The sequence below is a fragment of the Equus przewalskii genome, chromosome 21 (assembly GCF_037783145.1).
Source record: "Equus przewalskii isolate Varuska chromosome 21, EquPr2, whole genome shotgun sequence".
Lineage (NCBI taxonomy): Eukaryota > Metazoa > Chordata > Mammalia > Perissodactyla > Equidae > Equus > Equus przewalskii.
In genome coordinates this window covers 32,240,933-32,253,737 of record NC_091851.1, presented here as the reverse complement: position 1 = coordinate 32,253,737, position 12,805 = coordinate 32,240,933, and the positions used below count along the sequence as shown (strand labels likewise).

Sequence of the window (12,805 nt, the reverse complement as noted above, 5' to 3'; positions counted from 1 at the left end):
AAAGTTCAGTAAGTCTACAATTTGATGGTTTTTACTATATTTATAAAGTCTTGGCACCATCATCACATTTCCTTCTTGTCACTTGTAGGTGTCCCAGATTAAAAAATACATCTTTAGGGCAACACAGGGGATGAAAATCTAGCTGGGCTTTGGATTTGCAGAAGGTTGCGTTCTCTCAAATTCGTCTGCACCTGCTGCCTGGACCTCCTCCTCGTCCTCCATCCCGCACACATTGTCTTTGAGGACCCCAGTCAACTCTGACCTGGAAATTTCCCATCACATACTTATTCTTGCCTCCTTTACTTTCTGATGCTTTTTCATCAGTGTCTTCCCTCAGCCCATCCTCAGTTTCTGTGCTTCAGGATTTGATCCCAGCTCATCCCGGCCCCAGGGCGCAGGAGCTGGGAGAAAGAGTCATGAGCAAGGCAGACCGGCTTCTTGACCTCGTGGAGTTCACCTCCTGGCAGTAGAGACAGACATTAAGCAACTCATCACAGAATTAAATATTTCATCACAAATGTGACCAGGCTACTAGGAGAAAAAAAGGGTTTGCTGAGTAGGGAGTAGGGAGAGTGGGCGGGATGATGAGTATCAGAGAAGTGCCCTTGGAAGAAGCAGCCTTTGAACAGAGTGCTGAGAGGTGAACTGGATATAGTCAAAGGGAGATGGTGCCACACAGGGAGATGGCACATGTGCAGGCCCTTGACCCCCTGCTCATCCTCTTTGCTAAGGGCTTACAGCTCCCTGTGGGACTTATGCCAGGATCCTCCTAACTCTGCAGGAACTCTGAACCCAGAAATCAACCCCAAATGAGCAGTCAGCTATGCATGCAGTAGACCCTTGGGAGGGCTTCAGCACAGCTAATCAAAAATGATTTATGTCCACTTCTATTTCTTTTAACGTTTAATAAAGAATAATCAAAAGCTATTCTTTAGAGACTGCCAAAGAGGTACAAATATGATCTTAAGAAAATCAATGAGCCAGATTTTAGCAAGTTTCCAAATGTCATGCCATTGAAGCCGTATGACTAGAAGTGAAAAGAATATTCATTACAAATGAATTGTGGGAATCCCACCTAAGTATTTTCTAGCCAGGAGATTTCTGGAACAATTAGAGCAGTTTTCAGCTGGAAGTGCTGGGCCTCATTTTACTTTTTTATTATTATCGTTTTTTAATCTAAAAGCTCAAACCAACACCTGGAAGGCTTCCAGAACCCTGTATTAAAATATCTCCTGTAAAACAGGCATAATGTCTGTTGCACACGGTTTTGTCTTATTAAAGACAGTAATGTTTCCACTTCTGCCCACCATAAATCAATTGCAGGCCTGCATGCGCTCTCTGAAATAATGACAGCCATTTTTGCAGGCTGTCTTATCTCTGTGAAGGGAATAATGTCATGACACGAGAGCAGAGAGGATGGAGAATTGCAAAATGGCGAGGCCATTATGGATACCTTGATAGCTCATCGGGTAATGTGAAAACAGCAGACTCTCCGTGGCATTGGGTGCCTCTCTTGTTTCCTCTCTAGATGGTTCCTGAAGACAGCGAGGTCTTGCCTGGGGGTGGAAGGATGCAAGTGTGTTAGGGTTAGGAATATTAAAGCGTGGGTATTCACAGCCCCTGCTCTTGCAAAGACTGTGCGCTCTCAAACCAAGCTGACTTATTTCACATAAAACAAAACAAGGTAAGGGAAGGTAGAATTCAAATTGTTTTGAAAACGAGAGAAAAGCAGATGAAAGAGGAGAATGAAAAAAGAGAGATTTCAAAAGGACCTGTTGCCAAGATGAGAAAGACATTAAGTATAAAATGGGATTAAGGAGGCCCACCAATTAGTCTATAAAATGCCTTTGTTCAACTTAGAACACATGTGCCCCTGGATGAGCGAATTGGAAAAAGTTTCGCCCTCTGGGTCGATGCAGCCCTGTGGGCATATAGCTTGGCAAGCAGACAGAGCCTTTGGGCAAAGAAAATAGATACTCAGCCTGTGTTCAGGACTCTTGGCTCTGCCAATAAAGTATGGGTTGGATTGGGGTGCCACATCCCTGGCCCGTGGCTGGGTATCCTCAGTGCAGTGGCCCATTGCTCAGCCTCAGGAAGTGGCTTGGATTTAAGGAATGTTTCCGTTCACGTGTTATGTGGAATTATTTGGCCCCTTGCTTTCTGTTGAGGGACTTCAGATGACATTACCCTTCAAGTCTTGGAGACTCAAGACAAGCCAGCAGCATCAGCATCACTTGGGAACTTGTTAGAATTGCAAATTATCTAGCCTCATGCTAACCTGCTGAATCACCCTGGAGGTGATTCAGATGCTGGCTCAAGGTTGGAGAACCACTGCTTTAGCCTGATGGAGTTGGGTTAAGAAAACCTCACCCTAATAGCATATCAGATATGCCATCCCTGAAGAATATATTTACAGTCTGTTAGCCAGGAGTGTAGGAAGATGCTTTGCCCCTCCTTACATAGATATTTCTGACTTAGAGACTCCTGATGCTTCCAGAAAGCTAGACATCTGGGCTTCCATCACAGCATTTCCCAAACTATTTTCTATGGAGCAGTCATTTCCTGCAAGATGACATTTGGTGTTCTTTGACGAAGCAAAGTAAGTTTCTAGAACACTGTGTGCTCTACCCTCCTCTCACAGAGTCATATTGTAACTGTTCGCTGTCATATACCGGGTGGCAGCTGGGTGATGTCATTAAGGCCTCAGTCCCTCGAATCAGATCACCTGGATCCAAATCCTAAGTCAGTCACTCAGCAAAGTCATGTAAGGTTTTGCTGTTCTCCAGCAGTTCACAGGCCAGCAGCACCTGCGATACCTGGGAACTTGCTAGAAAGGAAGGATTTCAGGTCCAACCGCAGCCTCACTGCATCAGAATCTGCATATTTAACGAGATCCGCAGGTGATTTGTATGCACGTTGGTTTGAGAAGTGCTATTCTAAGGCAGTTACTTGACCTCCCTCTGCCAGTTTCCTCATTTTTAAAATAGGAATATTAATAGGACCTATCTCATGCTTTACCGTGAAACAGAATCACCTGGAGGGTTTGTTAAAACAAAAATGGCCTGGCTCCACTCCTAGAATTTCTGAATCATTAAGTCAGGGGATGGGGCCTGAGAATGTGCATTTCTAACAAGCATCCCAGGGGATGCTCATACTTCTGTGTGCAGGGACCACACTTGGAGAACCTCTGCTCCAGGTCATTCTGAGAGCATTGCTCTTTCCACACCGGCCCTGTTTTTCTCTGTGAAGTATGCTATTTCAATCCTCATGTTTATATTTATTTCCTATCCTTTTTGCTGTTTTGCTGGAATCTTAACCCAGCCTGTAAATTCCTCTGGGCAGAGATCACACTTTCCACACTCCACATTCTCTCATTTTCTGTTTTGTTAAATAATGACTACATTTCCAGGATAATTAATAATAGAATAAGGAAAGGGGGGAAAACTCAGACTGCCAACAGCAATAAACAGCATCCACAAATGGATATCAGCCCTGGAATCCTCTTTAAAATCTACACTTCTAACAAGGTCCCAGGTGATGCTGAGGTTGCTGGTCCAGAAACCACCCTTTGAGAGGCACTTTCATAGGGATTTTAAAAGGATTAAGTGAATTCTATCATGTAAGCCAGTTAACACAGTGCCTAGCACAGACTAAGCACTCAAAAATGTTAGTTAATGTGGCTTTTACTTAATAAATGCTCAGACAAATCCCATTAAGTTGAACAACATATTTATCAAACTCACTTAGCTATGGAACTCTTTATTTGTGGGAGTCATATTGACTTTTCAGCGGAAGCAGTGTGTTATTACAGGATGCTCCAGCTTTCCCATGTTGTCAGTGTTCAACCAAACTCAGTTCCCAGCCCCTTCTCTCCCCTCCCCCTGCTTTTTTTTTTTAACATCGATTCAGGAGCCAACCACCAGCAGAGCTCAAGGCAGTGGCTCATGGGATTTTAGGAGACCCTATGTGTAATGGAGGAGGCATTGATAGGAAAGCGCTGGGCAGAATAGATGTTATCAGTGTCCTTTTGAGCCAGTGCCCCCAACCCCAAGGCACTGTCCCTGTTGGCTCTAAAGGCTCACAGCTCCCCTTCCCCAGACAACTGCGCTCAGTCAAATGGGAACAGACCATGACCAAGGACTGACTGACATGGGGTACAAGTGTTGGCTCCTTGCCTAGAGTGGGATCATCTCTGTGGTCCATGCATGCTCCAGAGCTCCCGTGGAATCACGCTGAAGCTGGACTCCAGTTTTGACCACATCCTTGCTCGGTTTCTTTCCTCTCCCTATTTTTTACCCCCTTTCTCCTGAGAGCACTCAGTAAGTCGCCGTTCTCAGACTCTGCTTCCGAGAAGCCCAACCTAAGACACGGTTATCAGTGCCCACTGGGAAGTTGATTCATTTGGTTCATAGACTCAGAAGGGCTAGAAGATGATTCCGCTTTGGAACAACAGACATAGGTCTGAAAGACTTGCCACAGAGGAGAGGAAGTGTGCCCTGAAATTTCAGAGGAAGGATGTACTTATGTCTGAAAAATATTACAGGAGCCAGAAGAAAATTTCCAACAAGCCGGAGTGGTCACAAGGATCTAAGAGTCTGACAGCATCTTCCCCACGCTTCCATGTGTGTCAGCCATGTCATGCTTCTCTCTGGCTTTTCCCAGGACTTTGGCTACCCCTCACTGTCCTGCTCCTCTTTCCCAGCATCCTAACACTTGCATTCCTGTGCATGACATGGCGCTTGATGTCTTGATTGGGAAGATGTGCTCTCCCACCTTGTCTCTGGGCTGCGGTCCACTTCAGGCTCCTGGCATCCCCCTATTCCACCCCTCTTTGTGCCCACTCAAACTACTCACTTGCCTGTAAGCCTGGATCTCTGAGCCCATTCCTGCTTAATGAAAGCTCCCTTTGTTTTCTTCCCTTGTATTTTCTCTTCTCCCTCTGTCTGGGGCTGAGACAGCGGCTGGGACCTGTGCTTCTTACACATGTACTCTGCTATAATCCCTTCTCCACGTTGCCGCGGCATTCTGGCATCGGAGCCTCTCACCCTCCCTGGGCTTCTAGAATCCCTTCTGATTTCTGTGTCGGGGTTCCTGCTCAATTGCCTTGACCTTCAGCACCTGCTTGCCCTTCCATCTGGGCTCAGCTCTCTGAACTTAACCTCCATTTCTCCTTGCCCGTGGTCCATCTCAGTGCTATTTCCTATCATGGCTCCAGGCCCTCCTGCACGTCCCTGTCCTGCTGTTGCCTGCTCCCAATATGACAAGTGTGATTATCAAAAGGCCTATTTTCCAGAGATTTTATAAGACAACCTGCAATTTCCTATCTTTCAGTGGGAGAAAGCCTGGTGGTTCAGGAGCTAAACAGAAAAATGTGAATCGTTCAGGGGTATGCACTTAATCCTCTCTGGTTTTGCTGGAATCTGACATCATTAAGAAGAAAAATAAATAATACTGGTGGCCAGCCCAGTGGTGTAGGGGTTAAGTTTGGCACACTCTGCTTTGGCAGCCCAGGTTCATGGGTTCGGATCCGAGGTGCAGACCTACACCACTCATCAAGCCATGCTGTGGCAGTGACCTGCATACAAAATAGAGGAAAGATTGGCACGGATGTTAGCTCAGGGTGGATTTTCCTCACGCCAAAAGATGAGGATTGGCAAAAGATATTAGCTCAGGGCCAATCTCCCTCACACACACACAAAAAGTTAAAAAAAATAATAATACTGGAAGTGATAACAAAATAATATTTAAACTAAATGGGAAAAATGAATGGTTTGCACTTAATCAGCCATTGCTCTGTGTTAATTTCTTATTGCTAATATAAGAAATTCTGCAAACTTAGTGGCTTAAAACAACACAGTTTATTCCCTTATCATTGTGGAGATCAGAAGTCAGAAATGGATCGTTTTGGGGGCTAAAATCAAGGTGTTGTCTGGACTGCATTTTTTCTGGAGGTTCCAGGGGCACATTGATTCCCTTTCCTTTTCCAGTTTCTGGAGGATGCCTGCATTCCTTGGCTCATGGCTCCTTCCTCCATCTTCAAGCCATCAATCACGTCCCTCTGACCTCTGCTTCTGTTACCACATCTTCTTCTCTGACTCTGAACCTCCTGCCCATACAGCCCGTTGTGATTACATTGGGCCCATCTGGATAATCCAGGATCATCTCCCCATCTCCAGATGCTTAACTTAATCACATCTACAAACTCCCTTTTGCCGTATAAGGTGACATATTTGCCTGTTCCAGGGGTTAGGATGTGGATGTCTTTGGGAGGCCGTTATCCTACCTACCCCACTTTTCATGGCTAATTTCATGGTTAGTTTGGAGAGCTCCGCTAGCAGTAGAATATGCCACATGCTAAGTGTTTTCCACGCCTTCTTGTTTATTCATCATGAAACTCCATAAAGTGAGCACCAGTGGCAGATCCATCGAATATTTGGGGAAACTGAAGCTAAGAGAAATGAAATCTCTGGCCGAAGTTGCCCAAATTTGCTTGCATTTGTCTTATTATCAGTCCGTATCCTGTCTTTCCCTAGCTCCATCCCTGTTGTCTCACAAGTATCTAAATAACTGTAGCCTCCTGGGAGCTCACCTGTGACCACTGGGGTACCAGCCACATCCAGGAGAGGGTGCCTTAGATTTGGAAATAATGACATATGAGGAGTTTTATACCAGATTGGTTTATTTATTTTTTGGCACATTATTTTTTTTTCTGCCTGGCTTTTTTCTATACTTCTTTGTCCTTAACATTCAATGTTTTTATGAATATGTACTATAACTATTGTAGTTTCCATAAATTTTGTCAAGTAGATGGTGGGCCATTTCAATCTGAAGATTTAGGTCTTATTTTAATCCAGGAATGTGACCTAATATATCTTGGGATGTGATCTGTGTTCCGTTCGTTCAGCTCTCTTCCTTAGGACACCACTTATTTATCTGGTGGTTGGTTGTCTGGTGTCTGTTTTCTTCATCTATTTGTCTCTCTCCAATTCCTTTATCTTTGCTTTCCTTGCTCTCTGGGTTAGTTTTTCAAGCCTGTCCTCCGAGTCGCTGGTTTTCTGCAGTGCTGATTCAGTTCTTCGCTGCTGATGCCATTTTGAATTCTGCAAATGGCATTGCTTGTTTCCTGTAATTCATCCCTGGGCTCCTCTGGGTTTAATCTCTTTCTTTGTACTTTTCCTTATCCACTCACCTCCTAGCCCCTGTTTTATAGAGCTCATGTGTTGACATCACTCTTGGTCTCTCCTTTTTATCCCCCACATTTCTTGGCTGTTGAAAGCATTGGATGTCTGTGCAAAAGCACTGTGTCTGATAAGCTGTCTGTTTGGTTGACACTTTTGCTTGTTTCCCCCCACATCCTATACAGCATCCCTCCCTCCACCCTCTCTTTGCCTCTTTTTTGGTCTTCAGTTCAGAAATTGGTAGCAAATAAGCAGATCCTGTTCACACCTGTTACCCACTATCCCACATTTGGAAATGAGAATGCTGGAGGAGATGACTGATGGGGGTTAGTTACCCCCACATCAGAGCAACACACATGCTATTCTCAGGACAGGCTCTGAAGCTGGATGTCTGGTTCAATCCCAGCTCTGCCACTTATGAGCTGTGCAGCCTTGGGCATGCAGTGTCACTTCTCTGAGTTTTAGCTTCCTCATGTATACAATAGTGATAATAAGTGTGCTCACCTCATGGATTTTTGTGGGGAATTAATGAGAAGGCGTGCAAACCACTTAGCCCATAATAGTGCTCAGTCACTATTAGCTTCAAAAAGAAAGAAAGAAAAGATAAAAGCATTTGTGATGTTATAAATAAATTAGGTTAGAAAATACCCACCCAAAGCCTTGTCACTCCCTTGTCCATATCTCCCATGGTGGCCCTGAAGGGCCTTGCTCAGCAGTGAGGAAAATGAGCTTTCGGTGACTCCATCTCTTCCGAGGCCTTCCCATACATTTGACCAACTCTTCCTGAAATCAGGACACATTCTTGGCATTTGCCAAAATTTCCTCTACTTCCTCCTTGCACTGTCTGGGGAAAGGGAATCGTGTTTGGGGTCTGGTCAGTTATAGTTTGATCGAGTTGTACCATCTCTTGAAAAACTGTATCAGGTGTGAGGCGGGTGGCTGGCAGCACTCATGACCTTCCCCTTCCATTCCCTTGTGCTTGTTTTTGTCTGGTCATATCGCTTAGTTTGTGGAATGGGAGCGGGTAATGGCTGCCTCTCCTACTGTCATGGCTTTTAAAAAAATACCATTTATTTTATTATTTTCAAGTACAAAAGCAATACATGTTTGAGGCAGAAGGTCTAGGGAATGCCAAAAATTCAAAAGAAGAGGAAAACTGTTACCCACATTCTCTCTGTCCAGCCTGCAGCAGTCCACTGGAGGCCTTGGTTGCTCCGTGTTTCTTGGCTTCCTGCTCGCTGCCTTCCCCTGCTGTCCCACCTCGTTCGCTTGTACAGCTGAGCACGGTGGCTCTATGCCCCTTATCTCCCAGTCCTGACACATCACTGATGGGGGCGATGGAAGATGAAGTGGATGAAAGTAGGTCACGCATGTGACGGAACTGTTTACTTTGTTCAGGAAGCGATGAAGATCACATCTTGGAAGACTTGGGGCGTGGGGAATCCGATAAATCTCAAGATTTCCCTAAATCTGACCTGATAATTAAAACGCTCAATTTTACGTTTGGAAAATGATTTTTTTTTCTTTTAGTGAGGAAGATTCGCCCTGAGCTAACATCTATTGCCAATCTTCCTCTGCTTTGTATGTGGGATGCCCCCACAGCACGGCCCATGAGTGGAGCAGGTCCGTGCCCAGGATCTGAACCCACGAACCAGGGCCTCGAAGCAGAGCATGTGGAGCTGTAGCCACTTGGCCACAGGACCGGCCCCCGGAAAAAGATTTTAAATTAAGGCAGGCAGTGAGGATACGGTCTCAGTGAAAAGAGTGCGTGGAAGTCCTAGATAAAGGAGTTACTTGCTCTACTTGTTTATTAACCTCACTGACATTTGGATTCTTCTAAGAAGAGCAGCAATAATACACACCTCAATCAAGGCTGTGAGGATTAAAGGGGAGACTCAGGTTCTGGCACTTAGTAGGTGCTTAATAAATATCCACCCAAACCGCATCCCTGTGCATGTGCCTTGGTGGCTCTCACAACTTGCTACTGTGAAAAGATCTCATTCAGACTCAGAATATCACACCTAGGATTCACCATGGTAAAGACAAAAATGCCTGTGCATTCACCTTGATTCTAGAAATGTTTACCGAGTCGGGAGGCTTCTGGGCATGGTGTGGGTGATGGAAAGAGCAAAGTCCTGCCTTTGGGAGTTCACAGTCTATGGTAGAAAACAGTTGTAGCAAAGTTGCGTGGGAAATTTGCACCATACATAAGAGACTGAATAGATTCCAGAGGTGGTGTGACAGTCAGGGGAACTTACTGGCGGTGGTGATGAGCTCAACTTAGGTTTATAAGGGAGAGGGAGTATCCCCAGGGAGTAGGAGATTCCAGGCAGAGGAAAGAGCGTCTGCCAAGGAGGGGAGGTGTTGAAAAGCCCCCATGCACACTCTACCCATGGGGACAGATTGTTCCCTGTGGGGGGTGCTCAGAGGCTGGGTTGGGTACCAAGGCACCAGCCATGGGGCTGGGGACAGGCTGTTCATTATCGCTTCATGGGCTGTGTTCTCATTAACCTCGCTGAGTCTGTCTTTGGGGAAACCCTGTGGGTTCTGCTTAAGAGATGAAGGAAAATTGGAGGAAGGTTAAGGGGCTAAGTGCCAACCCTAAATGCAGGCTGAGCAAGGCGTTTAGAAGGGGGCTGTGCCCTCTCTTCTTACCACCAGACATCCACCCTCTTGAATGAGCTCACTAGCAATGTTTATTCTTGAACCGGATCACTAGAGAAAACCAGACATGGACACTCCTTATTGTGGAAAGTCATGGGCCCCAGGGGTGTGGAGACAGGTGGAGCCTCTGTGCTAGGAGTCACTCGGGAGTGTGTGATGATAGGATTTCTCCTCTCCCTTCCTCTGTCTTGCAGCAATGGAATGGCAGGGATACGGCCCTCATGGTCACCCGCGTGGTCAACCACAGGCGCTTCTCGGCCACCGTCAGCGTGGCAGACACTGCCCAGCGAAGCGTGAGCAAGTACCGCTGTGTGATCCGCTCCGATGGTGGCTCCGGTGTGTCCAACTACGCCGAGCTGATTGTGAAAGGTGAGTGCCACCAGCCCGTGCCTCTGCCTACTGGTTGATTTTATGGGAATCCCTTGGCTCCATCCTTGGAAGGGTAGGAGGAGTTAAGGCACCTTTTCTCATCTGCTGCTCCTCCGTTCAGTAGAATGAGACACAATTTCCAATCACTCACTCCCACACACACACCAAAAAAGAGAAGTTATTGTAAAATCATGCAATATTGCATTGTTATTCGAAGTTGGGTCTTACGTATAGGATCCATACGTGAAAGCCCATGGGATGTATGACACAGAAGACATCTCCAAATTTGGCTTATTTTGCATTTAAAGTTAGAATGAAGCAATGTCCATGTGTTCTGGTGGTGTTCTATTGCAGCGTTCAGAGAGTACAATGGTTTCTGAGGGATTTTTTTGTTGAAAACTTGATATAATGACATTACTTTGGAAGGACTTTTGAAATGAGTAATCCCCCACCCCACTGGCCTTGATTCAATTCTTCTCACTTTTCTTGTTCTTATTCACCTTGAGGTATCATTGACATGCTTTCCATTAAAATATGCATATTGCTTCCTTTCCTGCTTCTTTCAAGGAGCTGGATATCCCATTTATTTCTGAAAGTCTGTATAATATTTATTATAATGCTTAATGGTTGTATACTATTTCATCAAGTGAATCATCCTCTTTTTTTAATCTCCCTATTTGTAGTCATTTAGATAATTCCAGGTGTTTTTGTTATTGTTTTATCTTTCCTTTGTGGGTGCAACAATTAACACCTCAATGGAGTTCTTCAGAAGAGAACGTTTTTATTCAATTGAACCAGATTATTTCCTCGGATAAATTCCCTCGGGGTAGAGTTGGTAGGCCAAAGAATATGAACATCTTTATGGATTTTTCTTTGTGTTACAATACTGCTTTTGCAAAAAACAGTTTGACAGTTTACACTAGAAAACAGCAGTGTAAGGATGTACTCATTTTCCAGCATTATGTTCACCGATTAAAATTTTAATATAGCATAATTTAGTGAATGAAGTAATGAAGCTATTTATCTTATGCTAGCTGTAGAATGATGCCTGGTGTGTTTGAAGGTAAAAACATTGATCGACCCCCCAGAAGGCTCCTGAGTTGGTTTCCTTAGTCAAAGTATAGGTTCGTATGTAACCCTTGACCTCTGTTTGCTGGCCTCCATGGAACTGGTAGCCTGGCCTGGATCAGACTAGAGGTTGCAGCCTGGAATTCTCTCTTCTGGGCTGTCCTGATTCTAGATGGATATTCACAAGGCTGAGCATTTGTCATCATTCAGGTCTCAGCTTGAATGGCATCATGCTGTCCGTCTTCTCTGAGAGAATTTCCCTGGCCCCCCATTCTGGTGGTTGCTTTCTATCACATAAGCTTTTCTGTTTGTCTACAGAGCACTCAGCACTCTTCAAAATTATGGTTCTTCCTTATTTCTTTACTTGGTAATTTTCTGTCTTCCCATCTAGGATCTAAGCTCTTTGAGAAGAGGGGGCATCTTCTACGTGGTTCATGGTTCACAATAAGTCCCTCAGGCTTAGCTGAGTACCTGTCACAAGTGCTGAGCACATCGAACCATGTGAAATCACCAGTAGCTGACTGTTTCGACCCAGATCATCAGTCATTTTATAAGGCTAAACCTTGAAATATTTGTTGAATGATGGATGAATGAATGAATTACTGGCCTCAGCAGGAATTCATGTCATCATCATAATGCCATGAACACTTAAGCTAAATATCAACAAATTAGACAGTCATGAACAAAACAACTAACAGAAAAAGAAATCTTTAAAATCGTATACATTGAATGCCATTAATACATAAAAGAAATCATCATTTTGATTGCATTAGGCTCATATCTTTGCTTTCTTGGTGCCATAAGATTGATTTCTATGACAAAGTGCCCTTTTCAGGCCTTTCAGGTGCTCAGTGATTATGTCATTTCCTGAGCTGTCTCCCCTGGAACGCCGATTAGACCTCTTTTCTCTCCCACACTGGAATGGAAGCCCCATGAGAGAATGGACTGTGCTTTCTCATGCTGCCCATGGTCTTGCCAGCACCTTGCATGTGCCTGGCACACAGTTGGTGATGACAGAATAGGGCGAATGATTGTGGGAGCTAGTGTAGCGCTCTGAGCTTTTCACACACCAAGAAACAGAACCAGAAAATGCTTGGTCCGTTCTTTCCTTATGTCCTCAGTTGTGGGGGAGGAGGAAGCCAAGGCCCTTGGGAACAGAGGATGTGCTTTCCATGGTGAAGCGTCATTGCCTTTATTTGGAGGGGTCGCCAGTGGTACTGGGGCAGTGATTTGTCCTTTGCTGGCAGTGCGTCTGGGCCAGAGTTCAGCCTGGAGGGAGCACTCCACGGACCAAGTTTGTGACTATAATTCAGAAGCCACCACAGCTCTGAACCCCCTCACAGCTCCCTGTTAAGGGATGCCCTGGGTGGCCTCCTTCTGAGGTCTCCTTCCCAGTGGACGATGGCGGGTCGGCACGCCCTGTAACCTGTCCTGTTTTATTACACCTTGATAAAGTCCTTTATGGGATATCACTATTTTTGGTGCCCATTTTTCCCCCTATTTCATTTTTTTCCTTTTTACTTTCA

At 45.1% G+C, this 12,805-nt stretch overlaps 1 protein-coding gene across 17 annotated transcripts in view; it reads left to right on the top strand.

Annotated features, from left to right (window-relative positions):
• PTPRT (protein tyrosine phosphatase receptor type T) overlaps nucleotides 1-12,805 on the top strand; it is a 1,018,757-nt gene that overhangs the window by 376,305 nt on the left and 629,647 nt on the right. For all 17 annotated transcript variants that reach the window (XM_070589264.1, XM_070589262.1, XM_070589256.1 and 14 more), the window contains one exon: nucleotides 10,037-10,211. In XM_070589264.1, coding sequence (XP_070445365.1) covers nucleotides 10,037-10,211 — 175 coding nt within the window. The remainder of the gene's footprint in view (nucleotides 1-10,036; nucleotides 10,212-12,805) is intronic.